General features: G+C 48.3%; 1 protein-coding gene across 1 annotated transcript in view; it reads right to left on the bottom strand.

Moving 5' to 3' along the window:
* CTNNBL1 (catenin beta like 1) overlaps positions 1-26,133 on the bottom strand; it is a 105,790-nt gene that overhangs the window by 5,611 nt on the left and 74,046 nt on the right. The window contains exons 12-15 of the mRNA XM_070744258.1: positions 15,908-16,005; positions 13,014-13,094; positions 2,985-3,122; positions 1,030-1,168 (exon numbers count right to left, since the gene is read on the bottom strand). Coding sequence (XP_070600359.1) covers positions 1,030-1,168; positions 2,985-3,122; positions 13,014-13,094; positions 15,908-16,005 — 456 coding nt within the window. The remainder of the gene's footprint in view (positions 1-1,029; positions 1,169-2,984; positions 3,123-13,013; positions 13,095-15,907; positions 16,006-26,133) is intronic.

The following is a 26,133-nucleotide window of genomic DNA, read 5'->3' as shown; positions in this document are numbered from 1 at the left end:
TAACGATGGGAGGCTGAGTCAACCTGGAGCCTGGTGAGATTTGAACTGCTGAACTACAGCTAGCAGTTAGCGGAAGGAACCTGCAGGGTTGCACTCTAACCACTGCGCATCCACAGCTCTTCACATTTTTACCCTGTGCACCCCACTTGCTAGCAGGCCCTGCGGAGGAAGGAGAAAGGGAGCAGGGGGACCAATTGGAGACCCACACAGACCCTGTTCGGAGGGGGGGGGGGGCGCCTCCCCTGGGGACCCTCTGTTCCACCCCTGTTTGTTCTCCTCCTCCTCGGACTCTCCCCTCCCTCCCTCCTCTTCTGCATGCTAATTGGGCCTCCTGCTTTTCAGCCTGATTTTTATGGCCTACATATTTTCCCTCTTTCCCGGGCAGCCTGACAGCTGATGGATCCCTGGGGAGGAGGAGGAGGAGGAGAGAACAACGGCTGAGAGGGATCCTGGGCCTCCACTGCATAGGAAGCCAGAGACCGAGGGGTGGGGAGGCTGGGAGAAGCCCCTGGAATTCCTTGCAGCCGCTGGCTGACCAGGCGGGTATCCCCTTGGAAGCACCCTGGAAGGGGTGGGGGAATCTAGCCCACCCACCCAGACTCCACTTCTGGACTACATTCTAACCACTGAGCTGGTGCAGCACTGCAAGTTCCTAACTGCTCGCTGTAGTTCAGCAGTTCAAATCTCCTCACCAGCTCAACGTTGACTCAGCCTTCCTTCCTTCCCAGGGGGGTCAAATGAGGGTCCAGATTGTTGGGGGCAGGAGGCAGATTCTCTAAACCACTTAGAGAAGGCTGGAAAAGCACTAGGAAGTGGGATATAAGTCTAAATGCTAAACTTCCTTCCTATCTTCTTTCCTTCCTTCCTATCTTCTTTCCTTCCTTCCCTACTTCCTTCCTTCCCTTCTTCCTTCCTTCCTTCCCTCCCTCCCTCCCTTATTTACTTTCCTTCTGCTGCTGCCTTTGCATGGCCATTGGTGACACTCCCCACCCCCAGGAGATGAAGTTGGAAAAAGGTCAGCCAGGCCACCTGGGCAGGTGAGGGGTGGTGGTCTCTGGCTTTGAGGGGAGCGATCCTGCCAAACCAGCCACTCACCTTTGATGATATGCCGGACAATCTTGATGGAGCTGCCGCGCATGTTCAGGATCTGGTGCACCCTCTGGCGGATCTGGATATATGGGGGGGGGAAGAGAGAAGAGGGGGAGATGAAGGGGTCTCTGGAGGGGGGCGGAAGCCCCTGGGGGATATTCGGGACCAGTAGTAGAACTGGAGCTGCACACACAGCTTTGGGCTTCGGCCATGAGGGCAAGCATATGCTCCTGCGCATGAATCAAAATTTCAGAAGGCGACGCATGTGGTTGAGATATTTCGGTGTTTTTTTGCTTCTGCGCATGTGTGGAAGAAAAAAAATCCCCGAAATCTCATGCGCGCAAAAGTCCCCTTGTGAGATTTTGATTCCTGCACATGCAGAGAGGCAAAACCTTACTGGGATGCCCATGTGCACAGGCCAGAGATTTGCAGTTGCGCATGCAACACACCAGTAGCAGCGATAGTGGCAACCTCTGCCTGATCGGTTAGAATTGCGGCTTGGAAGATTTATTGTCCCCGCTCCACAAATCTATTCATGGAAGTCTGGGACTCTACGGCCGTAGCTGAGCCCAGGATTTCTGCTGCTAAGTGTGCGCAATACTGTGTCCAGTTCTGGAGACCTCACCTACAAAAAGATATGGATGAAATGGAACGGGTCCAAAGACGGGCTACAAGAATGGTGGAAGGTCTGAAGCATAAAACGTATCAGAAAGACTTCATGGACTCCATCTGTATAGTCTGGAGGACAGAAGGAAAAGGGGGGACATGATCGAAATATTTAAATATGTCAAGGGGTTAAATAAGGTCCAGGAGGGAAGTGTTTTTAATAGGAAAGTGAACACAAGAACAAGGGGACACAATCTGAAGTTAGTTGGGGGAAAGATCAAAAGCAACGTGAGAAAATATTATTTCACTGAAAGAGTGGTAGATGCTTGGAACAAACTTCCAGCAGACGTGGTTGGTAAATCCACAGGAACTGAATTTAAACATGCCTGGGATAAACATAGATCCATCCTAAGATAAAATACAGGAAATAGTATAAGGGCAGACTAGATGGACCAGGAGGTCTTTTTCTGCCGTCAGACTTCTAGGTTTCCATGAGGAACCTGGGCCCTGCGTCATAAATGCATCTCAATGGCCGAGCATCTGAATTTTGATCACAAGACCCACTTCAACAGCTGTGAGGGTGAACGAAGGGTCCTCGGTGCTGTCGTAGCTTTGAACGGCCACTAAATGATCGGTTGTAAGTCGAGGACTGTCTGTGTACAAGACTCTGGTCAACCAGGGCTGAATATTAAACTGGCGCCAGGGAAGACTCAACGGACTCTGGACTCTACAGACTAAAGAGGCCACAAAGGAAGAGAGGAAGTTTGGCCTAGTGGTTAAAGGCACCCAGTTAGAAAACAAGAGAGGGGGAGTTCTAGTCCTGCCTTATAGGTGAAAGTTTGCTGGGTGACTCTGGGCCAGTCACCAGGAGACGGGGAGTTCTAGTCCCACCTTAGGCATGTAAGCCAACCGGGTGACTTTAAGCCAATCACCAGGAGACAATGAGTTCTAGTCCCGCCCTAGGCATGAAAAAAGGTTGGGTGACCCTGAGCCAGTCACCAGGTGACGGAGAGTTCTAGTCCCGCCTTAGGCATGCAAAACGGTTGGGTGACTCTGGGCCAATCACCAGGTGACGGTGAGTTCTAGTCCCGCCTTAGGCACGAAGGCTTGTGGTTATGGGGGAAAATCGAAAGGAAGTGCTGTCTTCAAATATTGACGGGCACGATAAAGGCGAGATAGAAACAAACGAATCCTCTCCATCAATGAGAGGGTGCAGGGGGCCGAGGGCTGAGCCCTCACAGGGGGCGTGTGTGGGTGTGTCCATGCGTGGAGGGCGTGGCTGGCCCCACCTGAGGAATCCCGGCGTTGCTGATCTCGGCCATGATGTAGCAGATGAGCTGGAGCACGAAGAGACCAGCGTCCAGGCGCCGCAGGTAGAACTCCTCCTCCGTGTCGTCGTCAATGATCTCCCCGCGGCGCACCATGTCCTGCGGAGAGAGTCAGGGCAGCGGAGTCGCAAAGAGGTTCTGGAGGTTGTCTAGTCCAGCCACCCCCCATCCCCCACCCCGAAACAGGCAGAAACCTCAGGCGGAGAACCGGGTCCGTGTTGGCTTCGCCCATCGGCCCGGCAATTTCTGTGGGGTCCCTGCAAATATTTCATGGCCCAAGCAGGGGACGTCCATCAGCCCCACGTCCCTCACTGTCTTGGTTTTTTTTAACTTTTAGTGTCTGATAATGGGAATAGTGACACTTATGGTTATACGGCATGGTACAGAATCCGGACTCTATTCTATATTCTACATTCTATTCCGTTCCGTTCTGTTCTTCTATCCTAGGGGTGTCCAACTCAAGGGGGCCGTCCTGGGCTACCTTGCCTGGCTTTGGCCTGCCTTAGTGTTGTGAGCCACCCCAAGTCTTCGGAGAGGGGCGGCATTCAAATCTAATAAATAATAATAATAATAATAATAATAATAATAATAATAATAATAATAATAATAATGGCTTTGGCCTGGGCTACCAAATGCAAAGGGGAAGAATGCCAGCAGTTTGGGGAGAACAGAACAGAATTAGAATAGAATAGAATATGTAATGGAATGGAATGGAATAGAATAGAATTAGAATAGAAAGAATAGAATAGAATGGAATAGAATAATAGGATAAAATAGAAGAATAGAATAGAATAGAAATTGGAATGAATACAATAGAATAGAATAATAACAGAATAGAACAGAAACAGAATAGAATACAATAGAATAGAATAGAATAAGAATAAGAATAGAAGAATAGAATAGAAAGAATACAATAGAATAGAATATATTGGAATGAAGAATATTTTATTTATTTATTTATTTATTTGGATTTGTATGAATAGAATAATAGGACAGAATAGAATAATAGAATAGAAAGAATAGAATAACTGAACAGAATAATAGAATAGAAACTGGAATGAAGAATACAATAGAATAGAATAATAGAATAGAAAGAATGGAATAACAGAATAGAATAGAAAGAATACAATACAATACAATACATATTGGAATGAAGAATACAATAGAATAGAATAATAGAATAACAGAATAGAATGAATACAATAGAATAGAATAGATATTGGAATGAAGAATAGAATAGAATTCTTGATTGGCCCAGTGTGATTGGACACACAAGGAATTTGTCTGGCGCAGATGCTCTCAGCGTCCATAAAAGAAAAGATACATTGGTCAAGAATCATTAAGGTACAACAATGATAGTCCAGGTACAAATAAGCAATCAAGAAACAATCAATATTACCAGGATGGAAGAGGACAGAATAATACGGCTGGAAGGGGCCTTGCAGGGAGAGGCATCAAACTGGCCACGCCCACCATCGGCCACACCCCGCTGTCAATCCCAGCCCTGACGTGGCCATCAATCACGTTGAGCTTGACCCCCGTGTCCTATCCTGAGTCCTTGGGGATTGGGCTGCATAGAAGTTGAAATCAATCAATCAACCCTGTCTGAATTCTCTCCCGCTGCCCCCCCTCCTTCATTCTGCATTCTGCTCCTAAATTCTACCCCCCCTTCGTCTAATTTTTAATTGCTTCCTTATTTGGGGTGATATTTATGCAGCCACCAGCAGTTGCAGCCTGAGTGAGATGGATGGCATCAAACTTTTAATCACAAAGAACAAACGACAGAGGAAGCCTGGGAATCACAGAAGGGGGGTGGGGGTGTTGGGGACCCCCACTCGAATCGGGGGCTGGGACAGAGAGCAGATTTCCCTCCAGGGAAAGCAAGCCCCCCCCCATTTATTTATTTATTTGTTTGTTTTATAAAGTATGTATTGGTAGTGTACAAAGATATAACTATGTTTATATACATGATACATAACATTAGGGCAGGGGACGGAAAGCACACTGGTGCACTTATGCACGACCCTCACTGACCTCTTAGGAATCGGGAGAGGTCAACAGTGGACAGTCTAAGGGTCAAGTTTTGGGGGTTGGGTGATGATACTACAGAGTCTGGTGGTGAGTTCCAGGCATCAACTACTCGGTTACTAAAGTTGTGTTTGCTGCAGTCGGGTTTTGAGCTTAAGTTTAAGTTTCAAGTTTAATTGGATTTGTATGCTGCCACTTTCCGAGGACAACATGTACAAAAAGACAATAGTTGGTCAATTCCAATTAATATACATAAAAAAACCCAGTCCCTAAAATTCTGATTTAAAAAAAACACCCTTCCGTTAACATTCAGTCAACCAGCACACGAAAACCATTCGTTGGTGTGGTTTCTATCTGTCATGTGCTCATGTGTTGTTGTGGTTGAAGCTGAAGTGGTCGTTGACAGGAAGGATGTTGTAGTAGGTGATTCTATGGGCTTCTTTGGAACCCAACTCTGTGCAGAAATCCAGGCTGCTCCCTGGCCAAGCAAGGCCCCAGCCCCCTCCCCAGCTGCAACCCCCCCTTCCCAGGTGTGGCCCCTGCCAGCAGCAGGGATGTGGCTTGGCCACCGGGAGATGGAGATGGCCTTGTCTTTCTCTGCCGTGGGCCTGATTGATGAGACGGGGCCCCCCAGCACCCCTGCAGCGCCTGGCATCCCTCCAACCCTCAGCCAGGGGGCTCCCTCCTGCAAACACCCCCCCTCTCCCCCCATTGCATAACTGGGTTGGAAGATCACATGGGTGTGATTGGTCGCTTCTTTTAAATGGTTTAAGACACTTTTTAAAGTAATTATTCTATTAATTGGCTTAGAAATGTTTTATATTGTATCGTTTTATCTGTTGTGAGCTGCCCCGAGTCCACGGAGAGGGGTGGCATATAAGTCCAATCAATCAATCAATCAATCAATCAATCAATCAATCAATCAACCAATCAATCAACCAACAATTCCCTCAACAGTCAACTTTTTTACTAAGTCTGCACTTCTATTTCTGTTAGTTTTTTCTCATTATCCTTTTCCTCCCACTTATGACTGTAACTTGTTGCTTGTATCCTAAGATTTTTATTAACATTGATGGTTTCTTCATTGCTTATTTGACCCCTATGACCATCATTAAGTGTTGCACCCCATGATTCTTGACAAATGTCTCTTTTTCTTTTATGGACACTGAGAGCATCTGCACCAAGACAAATTCCTTGTGTGTCCAATCACACTTGGCCAAGAAATAATTCTATAAAGAATTCTATTGATTATTTGACTTCTGTGACAATCATTAAGTGCTTATGCCTTGTGATTCTTGACAAATGTATATTTTCTTTTATGGACACTGGGAGAATCTACACGAAGACAACTTCTTTGTGTCTCCAATCACACTTGGCCAAGAAAGAATTCTCTTCTCTTCTCTTCTCTTCCATAGTCTAGTCCACCATGCCAGTGAGGCTGAACCTTTTTGGTGCCAAGGGCCCAAAGCCTGTGTGGGAAATAATGCACATGTGAACCCCAAGATGCCATTGGAGCACACACTCCCCACGCATATCCCCACCCTCCACTGCCCAGTAGAGACTCAACGACCAGCTGGCCAGCCAGAAGTGAGATGTGAAGGTGCCAGGTGATAAAATAAATAAAAATAAAGTAAACAAAGTAAATACATAAAATAAATGAACTAAATAAATAAAATGTATAAAATGACTTCATAAAATAAATGGAATAAATAAATAAAATATATAAAATAAAATAAATACATAAAATAAAATAAATAAAATATATAAAATAAAATAAATACATAAAATAAAATAAACAAATAAATGAAATAAATGAACTAAATAAATAGAAACATAGAAACATAGAAGTCTGACGGCAGAAAAAGACCTCATGGTCCATCTAGTCTGCCCTTATACTATTTCCTGTATTTTATTTTAGGATGGATATATGTTTATCCCAGGCATGTTTAAATTCAGTTACTGTGGATTTATCTACCACGTCTGCTGGAAGTTTGTTCCAAGGATCTACTACTCTTTCAGTAAAATAATATTTTCTCATGTTGCTTTTGATCTTTCCCCCAACTGACTTCAGATTGTGTCCCCTTGTTCTTGTGTTCACTTTCCTATTAAAAACACTTCCCTCCTGAACCTTATTTAACCCTTTAACATATTTAAATGTTTCAATCATGTCCCCCCTTTTCCTTCTGTCCTCCAGACTATACAGATTGAGTCCATGAAGTCTTTCCTGATACGTTTTATGCTTAAGACTTTCCACCATTCTTGTAGCCCGTCTTTGGACCCGTTCAATTTTGTCAATATCTTTTTGTAGGTGAGGTCTCCAGAACTGAACACAATGTTATTCCAAATGTGGTCTCACCAGCATTCTATATAGCGGGATCATAATCTCAAATATATAAAATAAAAAACCAAATAAAATAAACTAAACAAATAAATGAAATGAATGAATTAAATAAAATATACAGTATAAAATAAATACATTAAAAAAAACCAAATAAAATAAATAAACAAAATAAAAAAACTAAACTAAACTAAAATGAATGTACAGTAATAAATAAAATAAACACACACAGCCCCCCTCGCCGGACGGAGCCTTGCCCAAGTGACTCAGCCAGGAAAGAAGCAGGAAGAAGCCTGGACTGGCTGAACCCTGCTGGCCCCCCCTCTCCCCCCACCCCACTTTTAATCCCCACCCCCACCGGTGCCAATATCCAGCCCCCCCTTCCCTCCCTTCCCCCTCTGAGCTGTCAGGATCCTTGACGGGAGCTCCTCCGGTGGCCCCTTTCTCCGCGCCATGAGACTGCCGGGCCTGATGGGATGAGACAGCCGCGAGATGGATTCAGCCTCTCCTCCCGCTAATGAGCCTGGACTGACAGCGCCAGGAAGGAAGGGGAGCGTGGGGGGAGGGGGGAGGGCTAGCAGGGATCCCAGACACCTCTCCCCCCTGCACACCCCTCAGGCCTCGGGAGTCTCCCCCAAGGAGGGCATCGAGTGAGGACCCCTATTCCTAGGAGACCGCCTTCTGCCACACGAATCCCAGCGGTCGATTAGGTCCCACAGAGTTGGTCTTCTCTGGGTCCCGTTGATTAAACAATGTCGGTTGGCGGGCCCCAGGGGAAGAGCCTTCTCTGTGGTGGCCCCGGCCCTCTGGAATCAACTCCCTCCAGAGATTCAAACAGCCCCCCCACCCTCCTCGCCTTCCGTAAAATGCTGAAGACTCCCCTCTGTCACCAGGCATGGGGATAATTACCTCCCCCCTCCGTTGTGTTTTATGACCTCTGTTGTATGTGCATGATTGTGTAGTTGGTGATTCTATGACACGGATTATGTTATATTAACATTATGTATTGTATTATTGCTATGTTGTGAGCCGCCCCGAGTCTTCGGAGAGGGGCAGCATACAAATCTAATAAATTATAATAAATTAAATTATTCCTCTGCCTGGCAGACAATGAAGGCGGAAATCCTAGAGGGATGGACGGCTGTCGGAATGGGAAGATGCGATGTTCCGGTAGCGATTTTGGGGATGCGTGCGCAGCTGTGCCCCCCTGACGTCCCCCCCCGCATGAGATTTTGCCTCTGCGCATGAACAATAAGCAAAATCTCAGGTGAAGACACTTGCACAAGCAAGATTTTGGCGCTTTGGACTTTGACTCGGACTCTGATTTGGTTCGGATGCTACCTGGAACCTTGACAGGGTCCTTGGGGCGGAAGGAGAGTCAACAGCCCCCAGGTCTGGAGGGGGCGGAAGAGGAAGAGGCGGAAGGGCTGGGTCCTGTGCCTGATGCACAGATCCACAGAAGGCAGAGGAGAGAAGAGGAGAGCAGGGGAAATCTATGGGACGGCGTGTCAAGCTGGTGGAGAAGTTGGTGATGAATTTGGTGATGAGCTTGCCACACTTTCTCTAGAAGGCATGATGTTTATATGGGGCCGTGGGGGCTGGCGGAGCTGCTGGGGCTGGCGGTGCGGCCTGGCGGGGCGGAGGGGGCTGGCAGTGGGGCCTGGTGGACCAGGGAACGACACGGCAGGGCGGCTCTTACCTTATTTTGCCGGTTGCAAGCAACCAGCAGCTCTTTTATCCAATTTCGGAGGGGTTTTTTGCTTCCGCGCATGTGCAGAAGTAAAAAAAACCTCAGAAATCATGCACACATGCATCTTCATGCGAGATTTGTCTTTTGCACATGTGCAGAAGCCGAATCACATGCCGAGCATGGGCGCGTGCCAGGGGTGTGCTCTCAGCACATTCTGGTAAGGGTAAAATTGGCGCCCTGCCCCTGAGAAGGGCTGATACTGATGGGAACTTGGGAGGGGGGGGGGGGGCTTAGGTCTGGCGGTGGTGGATGAGGAGGGGGAACATCTGGATCCTGTGCCTGACATCCAGATCCACAGAAGGCAGAGGAGAGGAGAGCAGGGGAAATCTATGGGCCGGTCCTTGTGACTGAAGAGCCACTGCTGCTAGCGAAGCCCCACCCGGGCTCTGGGGACAAAAGGCAGGGGGCGGAGATGGATCGATGGGGCAGACAACCAGACAGACTTGTTGCATTGAGAGACCAAACTTTTTGCCGGACCTGCTGGCGCTCCGAATAAAAGGAAGCATTGATTCAACTTCACAGGGTTTGTCCAGTGATGGCCGGCTACCACTAAGGTGCTACGTTCCGGTAGCAATTTTCGGGATGCACACGCAGCTGTGCGTATGTGACACGTGTATGCCCGTTTGAGATTTGGCTTCTGCACATGCGCAAGCGAAATCTTATGTGAAGCTGCTCAGGCGAGTGAAATTTCCTCAACCTTTCTTTCTTTCTTTCTTTCTTTCTCTCTCTTTCTTTTTCTTTCCTTCCTTCCTTTACTCATTTGTCTCTTCTTTTCTCCTTCCTTCCTTTCCTTCCTTCCTTCTCTCATTTGTCTCTTCCTTTTCTCCTTCCTTCCTTCCCTCCCTTCTTCCTTGTGTTTATATGCCAAAGCAGACTCAGAGCGACTTTTTGCCGATTTCTGGCTTCTGAGCATGCGCAGAAACAAAAATATTGGTGAAAATCGCCAACATCTCGCTTGCCTGTGTGCTGCGCATGCCCAGAAGCCAAATTCTGCGCCAACTGATGTGCACACACCCACGATGACCTTGGAGGGCGCACCGGTAGCATCGAAGATAGCAGTCCTTCACTGGGTTCGTCCTGTTTGGGCAGCTGGGTCAGAACACTCTGCCTCCTGCACTGCTGTTGCTGACCCTCCGTCTCTGGGCCCAGCTGCCCCCTCCCAACAGGCCAGGCGCCTTTCCAATCTTTTGGGGGGGGGAGGAGAAATGACCCCCAGCTATTGCCAGTCCTCTCCTCCCTTGCTCCCCCCCCCCTGCCCTTGCCAGATCCAATTTCCGCCTGGGGAGGTGGTGGCGCAATTAGCATCTCATTTAGGAGCCATTAGCATGCAAAACGCCCAGAGAGAAGACTTTATGGAATTGACCTGCTGAGCATAATTTCCACATGCAACGGAGGATAATGCATGAAGCCATCGCCGTCCGCCGGCTCCCTCTGCCTCTGGACCTCTGGGAAAGTGGGGTGGGCAAGCGGGTCACCTCCTCTCCCTCCCCCCCACAGGAAAGAGGGAGGGGCTGCAGGGAGCCAGAAGCCTTGAATTTTGGGAGGCTCCGGGGGCTCCCTTAGCCCAGCCCCCACCCTTCACTGCAGCAACCCCTGAATGGCAGAACATCCGCAGCTATAAACCACATCGTCTCCCCAATGAAATCCTGCAAAGCAATTTTGGTCATCACAATAGAAGGAAGTGGAGATTTTGGGGAAAAGCGCAGAGAAGAGCAACAGAGTATTGTAAATTGCTTTCTTGTTTTTAGAGGTCTTTGTATTATTATTGATGTTTTGTGTTTTTGCTGTGAGCCACGTAGAGTCCCCAGGGCAGGGATGGAGAACTTTCTTTTCTTTTCCTGGGGTGGCAAAAGAGCATGCGCACTATCACGCATGCGCATAATTCAATGCCTGGCAAGGCTGAAAACAGCTTCCCCCCACCCCCAGAGGTTCTCTGGAGGCTGGAAATGGCCTGTTTCCCACCTTCTGGTGGCCCAGGAAGCTCATGTTTTGCCCTCCCCAGGCTCCAAAGGCCTCCCTGGAGCCGGGAAAGGGTAAAAATGTCCTCATCCTTCCCCCGGGAGGCAAAAACGCCCCCCCAGAGCCTCTGTGTGAGCCAAAAATCAGCTGGCCAGCACACACATGCACATTGCAGCTGAGCTGGGGCAACGGCTCATGTGCCAGCAGATATGGCTCCGCGTGCCACCTGTGGCCTCCATGCTGTAGGTTCGCCATCACTGCCCTAGGGAGTTGGTTGGCATAGAAATTGAAGGAAGGAAGGAAGAGGAAGGAATAAAGAGGAAGGAAGGAAGGAAGGAAGAGGAAGGAAGTGATGTGCCGGTGCCTGGAGGCTGTTGGGGCCTGGATGGGTGTCAACAGACTCAAGCTCAACCCGGATAAGACGGAGTGGCTGTGGGTTCTGCCTCCCAAGGACAATTCCATCTGTCCGTCCATCACCCTGGGGGGGAATTATTGACCCCCTCAGAGAGGGTCCGCAACTTGGGCATCCTCCTCGATCCACAGCTCACATTAGAAAACCATATTTCAGCTGTGGCGAGGGGGGCGTTTGCCCAGGTCCGCCTGGTGCACCAGTTGCGGCCCTATCTGGACCGGGACTCATTGCTCACAGTCACTCATGCCCTCGTCACCTCGAGGTTCGACTACTGTAATGCTCTCTACATGGGGCTACCTCTGAAAAGTGTTCGGAAACTTCAGATCGTGCAGAATGCAGCTGCGAGAGCAGTCATGGGCCTACCTAGGTATGCCCATGTTTCACCATCACTCCGCAGTCTGCATTGGTTGCCGATCAATTTCCGGTCACAATTCAAAGTGTTGGTTATGACCTTTAAAGCCCTTCATGGCATCGGACCAGAATATCTCCGAGACCGCCTCCTGCCGCACGAATCCCAGCGACCGATTAGGTCCCACAGAGTGGGCCTTATCCGGGTCCCGTCAACTAAACAATGTCGGTTGGCGGGCCCCAGGGGAAGAGCCTTCTCTGTGGCGGCCCCGGCCCTCTGGAACCAACTCCCCCCGGAGATTAGAACTGCCCCTACTCTTCCTGCCTTCCGTAAACTCCTTAAAACCCACCTTTGCCGTCAGGCATGGGGGAACTGAAACATCTCCCCCTGGGCACGTTTAATTTATGCATGGTATGTCTGTGTGTGTGACTGTTAGCATATGGGGTTTTTTAAATGTTTAAATATTTTAAATTTGTCTGATTGCTTATGATTTGTTTTTACATGTTGTGAGCCGCCCCGAGTCTTCGGAGAGGGGCGGCATACAAATCTAAGTAATAAAATAAATAAATAATAAAAAGTAAGGAAGAGGAAGGAAGGAAGGATGGAAGGAAGGAAGAGGAAGGAAGGAAGGAAGGAAGAGGAAGGAAGGAAGGAAGGAAAGTCCACCTCCTGGGAAACTCTGGCACAAGACCGACGCACACGGCGCATGCGGATCCACCAAGGCAAGACATCAGAGGCCAGAAGAACATCCAGAGCAGACGAGAAGTGAGTGCTCCGCAAAGCCAGAGCTGCAAAGGCTGTGTCAATGGTGCCCACACACATCTGCCCAACATGTGGCAGGACATTCCGTGCCCGTATGGGCCTCGGCAGCCACCTGTGGACACCTCGCGGACAGCCCACAACCCGTTAGATGTCAAGGTCCTCTTCGAACACGATGCCCGGACATCATCCCCTAGCTGGGTAAGGAAACGTCTAGGAGAGGACAGACCGACTCAGAGAGTTCCAACCCTCCGTTGCAAAGACTCCTTCTTTTGGAACATCTGGCTTTTGTCAGCCGGCTGTGGGTCAGAGCCCTGCCCCTTCTCTGCCCCCCCCCCAAAAGCCGAAAAGGGGCAGGGGAAGTCGGCGGGTGGGTGGGTGTCGGGGAGACTTACATGCTTTTCACCTTCAATCTTCTTATCGGCTACCTGCATGGCATCCAGGTACTTGAAATACAGCTCCATCAGCCGGTCCACCTGGAAGAGAAAGGGGGATTTCTCTGGGTTTGCGGGGGGGGGGGGGGGGAAGGTCTCTCTCTCTCTTTTACCTTTTCATTCCTACTATTACTATTGTTATGACTAAATGTACGCTTGTTAGTTTGTCCTTTTTTCCAGCCAGCAGTAGAACTTGCCCCAACGTTTATAATATTCCGAGTCTTCCTTCCTTCCTTCCCTTCCTTCCTTCCTTCCTTCCTATCCTTCCTTCCTTCCTATCCTTCCTTCCTTCCTATCCTTCCTTTTTCTTCCCTCCTCCTTCCTGCTCCCTCCCTCCCTCTTTCTTTCTTTCTTTCTTTCTTTCTTTCTTTCTTTCTTTCTTTCTTTCTTTCTTTCTTTCTTTCTATTTTATTCCCTAGGATTTCTTCCAACCAGCTTTTAAATTTTCCCCCAGAAAATCTTTGCTTTCTTGCACTTCCACCATAATGCTAATAAGAGCCAAATTCTATTTTACACTTCCAACATTTGGATGTATCCTTCTTATTGATTGATTAGAATAAACCTTAGGGTCACTTTGGATGTCCACTAATCAGACAACAAAACGACGGTGGCATATATGGCTTTCCGAGTGTTAGAAAAATATAGGGCCTATACATAAGAACACGTCTCTAAATTTGTAAACTTGTGAACTTTTGTTTCAAACAAGCAGGCCTTGCCAGGAAGAAGAAGAAGAAGAAGAAGAAGAAGAAGAAGAAGAAGAAGAAGAAGAAGAAGAAGAAGAAGAAGAAGAAGAAGAAGAAGAAGAAGAAGAAGAAGAAGAAGAAGAAGAAGATGATGATGATAATAATAATAATAATAATTTATTAGATTTGTATGCCGCCCCTCTCTGAAGACTCGGGGGGGCTCACAAAATAATAGCAATACAATATAAATACAAAGCTAATGTTAAAAACTTTAAAAAACTAATTTAAAATAAATTAGTTTAAAAGAGATTGCAAGACAATGTAAAAGATTTGAGATTTAAGAATTGTTATAGCTCACAACAACAATACAATACATAGAATACAAATCCAATAAAATTAAAAAATGAGATTTAAAACCCATAGATATTAAAAGCAATCATTTCTGCACAATCACCCCATTCTCATATATTACAGTCAGGAAAAAAGGTGGTGGTGGGGAAAGAGATAGTTATTCCCCCCCATGCCTGGCGACATAGATAGGTCTTCCACATTTATCAGAAGGCGGGAAGGGTAGGGGCAGCTCGAATCTCCGGGGGGAGTTGATTCCAGAGGGCCGGGGCCGCCACAGAGAAGGCTCTTTCCCGGGTCCTGCCAGACGGCATTGTTTAGTCGACGGGACCCGGAGAAGGCCGACTCTGTGGGACCTAATGGGTCGTTGGGATTCGTGCGGCAGAAGGTGGACCCGGAGGGGAAAACAAGTTGGTGTGGGGAAATGTTTTGATATAAAATTCTAAGAAATGTCTTTATAAGGCCACATCGACCTCCTGAGTTGAGCCAGAAAACGTTCAGAAGAGTGAGGGAAACAACATGATGGATAATGTGGGGATTCCCGAAGAAAGGATGGTGGAGGAATATTAGGATGAAGCAATAACTTGTGTGAAAAACAGCTCCAAATATGGACAGAAGGGAGGGGTGGAAGGAGGACATCAAGAAACCGGTCTCCAACGTGTTGTGGTCAGCTCTGGCCCAGCTCCTGCCCCAAGGACTGTGGGTGTGGGGGAGACATCCACATGCTGCAGGCCTGCTTTGTCCCGGGTGGAATCTGCTGATGAAGGCTCCTCTGACCAAGAAGACATGAGTGACAGGGAGGAGGAGAGTGGGGCAGACAGCTCAGAAGGAGATCAATTCTCTAGCTCCTCCTTGGATTCAGAACAAGAGTTAATGATACAGCCACGCATGCGGAGAGCGATGCATAGGCAGCAACAACTGAGAGATTGTTATCAAAGAAAAGGAGGCCACCTGTGGTTGGGTGGGGCTGTGGTCATTAGTGAGGCTGCTATAAAGAGCAGCCTGTGGGTTTGGCCATTGTGGAGGATTATCTGATCCTTGTGTTTCGTGACTGCATTGCTGACTTTGACCTTTTGTGTGCTGATTTTTCCCCGTTTTGAAACTAAACCAGAGCAAAGTGTGTTTCACTTTGTGAAAGAAGAAGGACTGTGAATTGCCTCACAGCTGCAAGCTAAGTATCACAGAACTGATAAGGGACTTGTAGAAATTACCAGTTTGTTTGGAGACCAGTGCTCTTTGCTATACCAAAAGAGGGCTTGGTTTAAGTGAATTTTCATTATAAAGAACATTGTTTTGAATTTTCAAACGTCTGTGTGTCTGAAATTTCTACCTGTGAATTTTTGGGAGGATTCTACCAGAGAGCCCAACAGAACACTGTATAGTCTGGAGGACAGAAGGAAAAGGGGGGAAATGATCGAAACATTTAAACATGTGAACGGGTTCAATAAGGTTCAGGAGGGTTTAAGTGTTTTTAATAGGAAAGTGAACACAAGAACAAGGGGGCACAATCTGAGGTTAGTTGGGGGAAAGATCAAAGGCAACATGAGAAAATATTATTTTACTGAAAGAGTAGTAGATCCTTGGAACAAACTCCCAGCAGACGTGGTTGGTAAATTCACAGGAACTGAATTTAAACATGCCTGGGATAAACACATATCCATTGTAAGATAAAATACAGGAAATAGTATAAGGGCAGACTAGGTGGACCAGGAGGTCTTTTTCTGCCCTCAGTCTTCTATGTTTCTATGTTTCTAAGAAACCGGCCTCCACGTAAAGGTAAGAGAGGGGAAGTGGGGCATCCTCCCCGCCAGCCCCCCCACTCACCTTCTCGCTGTCGTTCTCTGTGAACTTGTTGAGCAGCCGCGTCCTTTGCTGACTCCGCAGGTTCCTGAGCAGGGAGGCCAGGATGGAGCAGACATGCTCTACGGGTGGAGGAGAGGAAGGAAGACGTGAGCTCGGACCTTCTGATTTATTTATTCATTCATTTATTTTATTAGATTTCTACGCCGCCCTTCTCAAGACGACTCAGGCATACAACATTAAATATGACAATATGCAGTGGTCCCTCTACTTAAGGACTTAATTCATTCCGTGACCAGGTTCTTAAGTAGAAATGTTCTTAAGAAGAAGAAGCAATTTTTCCCCTAGGAATCAATGTAAAAGCAAATAATGTGTGAAAACCAATTAGGAGAGAAATAAAAGCTCGGAATTTGGGTGGGAGGAAGAGGAGGAAGAAGAGGAGGAGGACAGTCACTGCCGAAGGAAGGTGAGGGGAGGAGATTCAAAAAAATCCAAAACTTTAAAGCTTAAAAAAAAAAGAGGAACTCTGAGGAGTTGAGGAGGAGCACGTGCCTCCCATACACCCAGCGCAAGGCTGCCTCCCATACAGTGGCTGCTGCTGCTGCTCCCTGCTTCCTCTTCCTTCCCATGCTGAAGGGCTGCCCTCTCCTCTCGCTCACTCGCTTTATAGCCAGCCCCTTTCCTTTGCTGTGGTGACTCCTCAGCTGCCCAGAGCGAAGGGAGCGTTTCTTTTCTCTGGGCACTGGCAGAGGTTTATTCCCTCTCTGTTCTGCCGGGCTCTCTGGTAGAAGCCTCCCAAAAATTCACGGGCACAAATTTCAGACACACACACGTTTGAAAATTCAAAACAATGTCCTTTATCACAAAATTCAAAAGAAACCAAGCACCCTTTTTGTATTGCAAAGAGCACTCTTCCCCAAAACAACCTTGTCGGCTGTACAAGTCCCTTAATCAGTCCTTAAGTACTTAGCTAGTAGCTGTGAAGAAACGTCACAGCCCTCCTTCTTCCCAAGAAGTGAAACACACACACACTTTACTCTGCTTTGGTGTCAAAGGCGTGAAAATCCACAAACAAAGTTCAGACACAGCGAGGCACGATCCTGAAGAACTGCGATCAGATAATCTTCCACAACAGCCCAAGCCAGCACGCTGCTATTTATATCAGCAGCTCTAATTGCTGGAGCCCCACCCAAACACAGGTGGCCTCTCTTATCTCCTGTAATATGTCCTCAATTGCTCTCTTCTATGCATAAGTCTGCGCCTGCGTGGGTCTAACACTTCCTCATCCGAATCGACCGAAGATAATGGTGATTGGCTTCCTGGGCTGTGTGCCAAGCCCCCCTCTTCCAAGCCACCCCCACCTTCTTCATCGTCCGAGGAAACTGCACTCCCTGACTCTGCCGGCAACAAAACAGACCTAAGACATGTTGACGTTTCCCCTGCCTCCACCTCCACATTCCCTGGGGCAGGAGCTGGGCCAGAGCCAACCACAACACCATCTATCTATCTATCTATCTATCTATCTATCTATCTATCTATCTATCTATCTATCTATCTATCTATCTATCTATCTATCTATCTATCTATCTAATTATCTATCTATCTATCTATCTATCTATCTATCTATCTATCTATCTATCTATCTATCTATCTATCTATCTATCTATCTATCTATCTATCTATCCAATCTATCTATCTATCTATCTATCTATCTATCTATCTATCTATCTATCTATCTATCTATCTATCTATCTATCTATCTATCTATCTATCATCTATCTATCTATCTATCTATCTATCTATCTTTCTTTCCTATTTTGTGTACTATTCTATTCTTTCTTTCTTTCTCTGCACTCTTTTTTAAAAGCCTCACCCTCTTTTTCGACTATTGTGGCTACGCCTGGCCCTTCCCCGCCATGCCCGGCTTCTCTCACAGGCAGAATACAAAGCGGTGCTTGGCACGCGGGCGACACAAACTCCCCCTGCGTGAAGCAGATAAAGCCGCCTTCTGCCCAAGGTCTGCCATGCGGCACCAGGCTTGTCGAGAGCCCTTCTGGCAGGCCCCATGCCAGGCAGGGGTAGGGAAGGCCTGGCTGATCTGAAGACCCCTGCCAGCCTCGGTGGGGGCCACCTCCACACTCTCCATGGGCACACAGCCCCCAGCGAGGGTTACGTGGCAGCCACAAATTCACCTCGCCACAGATGGAATTAACAGAATGTTAACAGGAGTTGGAAGGGACCCTGTGGGTCATCTAGTCCAACCCCTTGCTCAGGCAGGAAATACTGAAAGACCTACATAGATTAACACCATTCAATGTCAAGAAAAGTAAAGTCCTCCACCTAGGTAAAAAAACCTCTAGACACACATACAGTCTGGGAGGATCCTCATTTAGCAGTAGTGACTGTGAAAGGGATCTCGGAGTCTTGGTGGATAATCAACTGAACATGATCCAGCAATGTGCAGCAGTGGCTAAAAAGGCCAACACAACCCTAAGCTGTATCAACAGGGGGATACACTCCAAGACCAGAGAGGTATTAATGCCACTCTACTACGCCCTGGTCAGACCTCACCTGGAGTACTGCATTCAGTTCTGGTCACCCCACTTCAAAAGAGACATAGAAACTCTGGAGAAGGTGCAGAAAAGAGCAACCAACATGATTAGGGGACTAGAAACCAAGACTTATGAAGAGAGGTTGCTGGAACTGGGCATGGACAGCCTAGAGAAAAGGAGGGCCACAGGGGACATGATAGCAGTCTTTAGGGACTTGAGGGGTTGCCACAGAGAGGAGGGGGTCACGCTGTTTTCCAGGGCACCAGAGGGCCGGATGAGGAACAATAGTTGGAAGCTGACCAAGGAGAGATTCAACCTGGACATAAGGAAGAACTTCCTGATGGTCAGAGCGATCAGCCAGTGGAACGGCCTGCCAGTGGAGGTTGTGAACTCCCCAACTCTGGACACTTTCAAGAGGAGACTGGACTGTCATTTGGTGCTGTAGGATTTCCTGCCTAGGCAGGGGTTTGGACATGATGACCTGCAAGGTCCCTTTCAACTTGTTGCTTCTTGTTTTACCCTCAGGTGCTTTGGAGGATGGCTTGACTCCTTCTTCTTTGGGGCCACCCCTGAGACATTGGAAGGCTGCTGTGGTCCTTCTTTCCACTGAACTAGCATCAGGTGGGGCAGGCCAAAGACAGGAAAGCCACCTGGCTCCGGCCCTTTTAGAAGGAAGCCTCCGTTTCCGCCTGTGGTTTTTCCTGCGGATGCTCCCAGCCAGAACGCTGCCTCCCTCTGGGTCTCTTGTGCATCCGTGATATCAATACAAATTGCGAGGCATTTACACATGTCTGATTAATTGAATAAACCCGCTTGCTCCGTCTTCCTTGTCGCCTCGCTGCAAAATTGACCTCTGGTGTGAAATGCTGACCGGATGACAAGCGCGCGCGAAGATGTTTCACTTCTGGAGTGGGAAAAAAGCCACAGCAACAGCATTTTAGACTGACACACCACTTCCTGGTGCTTTCCCAGCCTTCTCTCAGAGGTTCACAGAATCAGCCTCTCGCCCCCAACAATCTGGGTCCTCATTTGACCTCTCTCAGAAGGATGGATGGAAGGAAGGAAGGAAGGAAGGACGGAAGGAAGGAAGAAAAGAAAGAAGGAAGGAAGAAAAGAAAGAAGGAAGGAAGGAAAGAAAGAAAGAAGGAAGGAAAGAAGAAAGGAAGGAAGGAAGAAAAGAAGGAAGGAAAGAAAGAAGGAAGGAAAGAAGAAAGGAAGGAAGGAAGAAAAGAAGGAAGGAAGGAAAGAAAGAAAGAAGGAAGGAAAAAAAGAAAGAAAGAAGGAAGGAAAGAAAGAAGGAAGGAAAAAAGGAAGGAAGGAAGGAAAGAAAGAAAGAAAGAAGGATGGAAGGAAGGAAGAAAAGAGGGAAGAAAGGAAGGTAGGAAGGAAGCAAAGAAGAAAGGAAGGAAAAAAAGAAGTAAGGAATAGCAATAGCATATAGACTTATATCATTTTTCTCCTCAGGTGCCGAGGGAGCATGTGCGCATGCTACCACAAATGTGTGAGTGCCCACACCCATAATTCAATGCCCGGGGAGTGCCAAAACAGCTTCCCCTGCCCCCCACAGGTTCTCTGGAGGCCCAAAACGCCCTCCCAGAGCCTCCGTGGGAGCCAAAAATCAGCTGGCCGGCACACACACGCACGTTGGAGCAACGGCTCCTGTGCCAGCAGATATGGCTCTGTGTTCCACCTGTGGCCACCATGCCATAGGTTTGCCCTCACAAGTCTAGGGTCTGCTGCCCAAGCAGAGGGTTGGACTAGAGGCCCTCCGGAGCTCCCTCCCGACTCTTGCGGTGTGTCTCCTGCCTGCCCGAGCTGGCTGCCTTCCCTCTGGGCTCCCCCACGAACCCTCGCCTCCCCATCACTCAAGCGGCGGAGAAGGGGAGCAATTAACAATTTCGCTTGATTCAAGCCGCCTGACACCTTGATTCATTCCGCTTGGAAGGCAAATCTCCAAGGCTGAAGTGTCAGGGATTTTGCACAGGCGGGGGGGGGGGGGGGAGGCAGCCGAGGGGGGCTGACAAGGCCTGTCACAGAACGAGCCCATCCATCACTGCCAGCCAGGCTGGGAAGCCAGCGGAGGCAGGGAGGGGGCTCCTCTTCCAGGGCTCCTCTGGATTGGGCAAGGGCCCCCTCCCTGGCCTGGCCTGCTCCTTCCTGGCACGGACCCCCCACTGAAGGGAGGGGTGGGAGCCCTATTGGGATTATTACACAATTCTGATCCAGTTCTGCAGAGGAATCCTTGAGTCTGTCATCTCCACCTCCATCACTGTCTGGTTTGGTGCTGCAACCCAACAGGACCCACACAGACTTCAGAGGAGAATCAGAACTGCAGGAAAAACCACGGCTGCCCACCTGCCTCCCCTGGAGGACCTTCATAATGCACAAGTCAAAAAGAGGGCCGTGAAGATATAGTATTGACTGACCCCTCGCATTCTGGACATAAACTGTTTCAACTCCCACCCTCAAAACGTCACTACAGAGCCCTGCACACCAAGACAACTAGACACAAGGACAGTTTTTTCCCCAAACACCATCACTCTGCTAAACAAATAATTCCCTCAACACTGTCAGACTATTTACTAAGTCTGCACTGCTATTACTACTAGTTTTTCTCATCATTCCTATCACCCTTTTCGTCCCACTTAGGACTGTGTGACTGTCACTTGTTGCTTGTATCCTTCACATTTTTATTAATATTGTTTCCTGATTGCTTATTTGTACTCTATGACAATCCTTTTGTATCTCATGATTCTGGACAAATGTCTCTTCTTCTTTTATGTCCACTGACAGCATCTGCACCAAAGACAAATTCCTTGTGTGTCCAATCCCACTTGGCCAAGAAAGAATTCTATTCTGGTCCGTTCTGTTCTATTCTATTCTACTCATTTATTAATTGGATTTCTATGTTGGCCCCCCTCTGAAGACTTGGGGTGTCTTGCAACATGTAATAAAAAACAATAAAATACAATGGCAAATCCAATTAATTAACTAAATAACTAAGCTAAAATCTCGAATATTTAAAAAACCAATCGTACACATTCAGACCTCAGCCATACATAACATTCATCAGCCTGGGGGCCTGAGATCTAATGAGCCCAAGCCTGGTGAGTCTTCAGACCCTTGTAGAAGGCGAGGAGGGTGGGGGCAGTGCGGATCTCTCAGGGGGTGGAGCTGATTCCAGAGGGCCGGAGCCACCACAGAGAAGGCTCTTCCCCTGGGTCCCACCAGACGACATTGTCTAGTTGGCAGGACCTGGAGAAGGCCAACACTGTGGGGCCTAACCCTGGCCGCTGGGACCCATGCGGCAGGAGGCGGTCCCGCAGGTAGTCTGGCCCGATGCCATGTAGGGGTTCATACCTGGATGGGGGGGGGGAGGGGGATGGCGTCCTGGTGGCCAAAACGGAGCTGCACATGTAGCTCCAGGAGACCAGCAGGTGGGTGCGCTCGAGCAAGATTTGGCTTGAGCATATGCGCAGGAAACACAACCTTGCGAGAGGATGTGAGGGTGCACAAGATTTCGGCGATGTTTTGCTTCCACACCAGAATCTGGGGAGTGTGTGTGTGTCCCCTCGTGAGATTCCGCTCCCTGGGCAGAAGCAAAGCCTCACTGGGCCATGTGATGCAGGGGGGCGGGTTAGGTAGGAAGAGAGGAAAGAAGGAACATAAGGAAGGTAGGGAGGGTGGGAGAAAGGAAGGAAGAGAAATGAAAAGGAAGGAAGGAAGGAGGGTGGGAGGAGGGAGGGAGGAGGAAGGATGGAAGGAAAAAAGGAGAAAGGAAGGGAGGAAGAATGGGAAGGAGGGAGGGAGGAAGAAGAAGGAAGAAAGGGGGAGGAAGAGAAAGGAAGAAAGGGAGAGGAAGAATGGAATGAAGAAAGGGAGGGAGAGAGAGAAGGAAGAATGGAAAAGAGGGATGGAGGGAGGGAGGAAGAACGAAAAGGAGGGAGGGAATGCCAGAATCCCCCAGAGAACCTCAAAGGGGAAGCCGGGCGGATGGTGGAGGTCTCTTACTCCGCTTTCCTGCCCACCTGTGGTCATTCCCTCCCCCCCATTACAGGTGAGGGGATCTCCCCACCCTCCCAGAGGGCCCTGGGTGCCTGCTTCCCCTCCTCCTCCTCCTCCTCCTCGTCTCTCGTGGCCTCAGCCCCCCCCCCCCTCAGACGCAGGGAGCACCACTGACATGCATTAAGGATGTAATTCCTAAGCAGATTTGCTAAGTAGGCTTAATAAGCCGACATTTATGGGAGCAGGCGGCAGGATTACAGATAGGAATCACCGATAGGGCTTTGAGAGGGAGAAGTCAGGGCCGGTTTAGAGGAATAAGCAGGCAAATCTGGTTTTGTGGAGGGACCCTGGCGGGGAATCTAAGCCCTCATACGCCCGGTTCCTGGGGTGGAAAGCCGGGGGGGGGGGCATTCCTAGAGAACCCCACAGAGGATCATTCCCCCCTCCCCACCTATGGGAGGGGGGAGGATGAACTAGGCAGGGCTGGCCCTCAGCATCTCCTGCAGGGCTCCAAAAGCTATAAGCGGAATAGGACCCTACGATGCTAATCCCAAGGCATCTACGTCGCCTTCAACACGGCCTAAGCATAGCCCATAGAACCCTCTGCTGCAATGTCCTTCCTATCAGCCATTACTTCAGCTTCAACCATAACAACACACGAGCACACAACAGATGCAAACTCAAAATAAACCGCTCTAAACTCAACTGTAGGAAATACGACTTTAGTAACCAAGTAGTTGTTGTTGATGATGATGATGATGATGGTGGTGATGACGACAACGACAACAACAACAATAATAATAGACTCTGTAAAGCAACAGATGAAACAATTGACCACATGCTCAGCTGCTGCAAAAAGATCGCACAGACTGACTACAAGCATAGACATGATGCTGTGGCACAGATGATCCACTGGAACTTGTGCCAGAACTACCATTTACCAGTGGCAAAGAACTGGTGGGATCATAACCCCGAAAAAGTGGTTGAAAAAGAGCAGGCAAAACTACTGTGGGACTTCCGACTTCAGACTGAACAAATTCTGAAGCATAACACACCAGACATTGTGATCGTGGAGAAAAAGAAAGTATGGATCATTGACATCACAATCCCAGGAGACAGCAGAATTGAGGAGAAGCAGCTAGAGAAATTAGTGAAATACGAAGATCTGAAAATCGAGCTGCAACGACTCTGGCATAAGCCCGTGAAAGTGGCCCCAGTGGTACTTGGCACGCTGGGCGCAGGGCCAAAGGATCTCAGCGGACATTTGAAAACCATCGGAATTGACAAAATCTCCACCTGTCAATTACAAAAGGCCCCTTTACTGGGATCGGCAAACATAATTCGCCGCTACATCACGCAGTCCTAGGTGCTTGGGAAGCGTCCGACTGGTGATGAAATACGAAATCCAGCATAGTGATCTCGTTTGCTGTGTTGTACTGACAACAACAACAATAATAATAATAATAATAATAATAATAATAATAATAATGCAAAGATTTTAATAATTTTTTTAAAAAAGTTAAATAATAAAAGAAACTTTTCGTCAACACCAAACCTCCCTCGTCGAGCCAAAGGGAGAAAACGAGGCTGGGGGGGTGGGGTGGCGGAGAGTCCTGGGTGCAAAAGCTGCTCCAGGTGACACAAGACAAATCTCTGGCCAACTCCCACCAGCAGGGCAGCTGTCTGTCTTCATTTGCTTCCCCTGGTTTGAACGACAGCCGTTCTTGGAAATCCAGGTAGTCCTCGATTTACAACGGTTCATTTAGTGACCATTCAAAGTTACATCAGCGATGAAAATAGTGACTTACGACCACTTATGACAGAAGGGCGTAACCGTGAATAACAGGATCCCTGTGTCTTATCTGCCAGGCCACGTGATGGCAAACTGACTCGTACATATGACCGTTCCTGTGTGCCGGGGTCACGCGATTCCCCTTTTACGACCTTTCTTATGAGCAAAGTCGAGGGGGAATTTAATTTAATTTAACTTAATTGATTTGACTTATATGCCACCCCATCCCATGGGACTCAGGCAGATTCACTTACTACGGTATCTATCATCTGCCTGTCTGTCTACCTAACTGCCTATCTACAACCATCCAGCCACCCACCCACCTACCAGCTACCACCACCCACCCACCCACCCACCCCTCTAGCATATTTATATGCTGCCCAACTCCCCAAGGACTCTGGGTGGCTTCCAACATGTGAAAATAATTCTAAAATGGTAAAAACAGATTCTAAACAATAAAAGTGGTCAACTAATAATCCCAATTAAAACACACACACTCAACCCAACATTCCACATTCAATGCCAGCGGCACTGAAAACTGCCCGCCTGGAATCTCCACAAGGAGCGAGATGGGCAGTACATAAATTTGATGATGAATACATCAATAAATAAAACAAACACAAAAAACCCCCTTCCCGGGAGCTGACTGGTGGTTGACGGGGGCTGCAGAGCAAAGCAAGTCAGGACCCTCCCCCAAATGATCACCATACATGCAAAGGAGGAGGAGAACTGCTCTGAAATAGTGCCAGCTTATTGCAACTGTCACAATGGACCGACATTAGGAGAGAGAGTTTCTGCTCTGCGCAAACAGGCGTCGGTTGGAAAGCGCATGTACAAAGTGCGCGGCGGTGTTTAAACAGCTGGTGGAGACGAGGAGGGGAGATCTAAGCCCACTTCATCGCTTGTGGCCTCCCTGCCTGGCAAATATTGATCCACCCAGCACAACTGCCTGTACCCAATTGGCTTAGAGGGGGCTCTTCCCCAACCCAGGAAGGGGGGGCGATTGCCACCTATGTATCCCTATCCAAGGCAACTCTCGGCTGCTTACAGTAGGATAAAACTAGGAACACAAAACCAATATCTAAAGGGAATTCTGCACGATCTGAAGTTTCTGAACACTCTTCAAAGGTCGCCCCATGTAGAGAGCGTTGCAATAGTCGAGCCTCCAGGTGATGAGGATGTGAGTGACTGTGAGCAATGACTCCTGGTCCAAATAGGGCCGCAACTGGTGCACCAGGCGAACCTGTTCGAATGCCCTCCCCACCACAGCTGAAAGATGATGTTCCAATGTCAGCTGTGGATTGAGGAGGACGGCCAAGTTGCGGACCCTCTCCGAGGGGGTCAATAATCCCCCCCCCCCCCCAGGGTAATGGATGGACAGATGGAATTGTCCCTGGGAGGCAAAACCCACAGCCACTCCGTCTTGTCTGGATTGAGTTTGAGTCTGTTGACACCCATCCAGACCCCAACAGCCTCCAGGCACCAGCACATCACTTCCACTGCTTCGCTGACTGGACTTGGGGTGGAGATGTACAGCTGGGTATCATCAGCAAACTGATGATACCTCACCCCATGTCCTTGGATGATCTTGCCCATATATATCTGTCATCCATCCATCCTCTCTCCCTCTCACACACCCTTCTCTCTCTACAATCAAGGTCAAGGGAGGTACTAATACCACTCCATAAAGCCTTATAAAGACCACACCTAGAATACTCCACCCAGTTTTGGCCACCACACTATTAAAAAAGGATGTTGAGACTCTGGAAAAAGTGCAGAGAAGAGCAACCAAGAGGATTAGGAGACTGGAGGCTAAAGCCGCCCCGAGTCTTCGGAGAGGGGCGGCATACAAATCTAAGTAATAATAAATAATAAATAAATAAATAAAACATAGGAAGAAC

Source organism: Erythrolamprus reginae, chromosome 3 (genome assembly GCF_031021105.1).
Source record: "Erythrolamprus reginae isolate rEryReg1 chromosome 3, rEryReg1.hap1, whole genome shotgun sequence".
Classification (NCBI taxonomy): Eukaryota; Metazoa; Chordata; class Lepidosauria; order Squamata; family Dipsadidae; genus Erythrolamprus; species Erythrolamprus reginae.
Note: the sequence above shows the minus strand (reverse complement) of the source record. Positions and strands in the feature narration are given on the sequence as shown.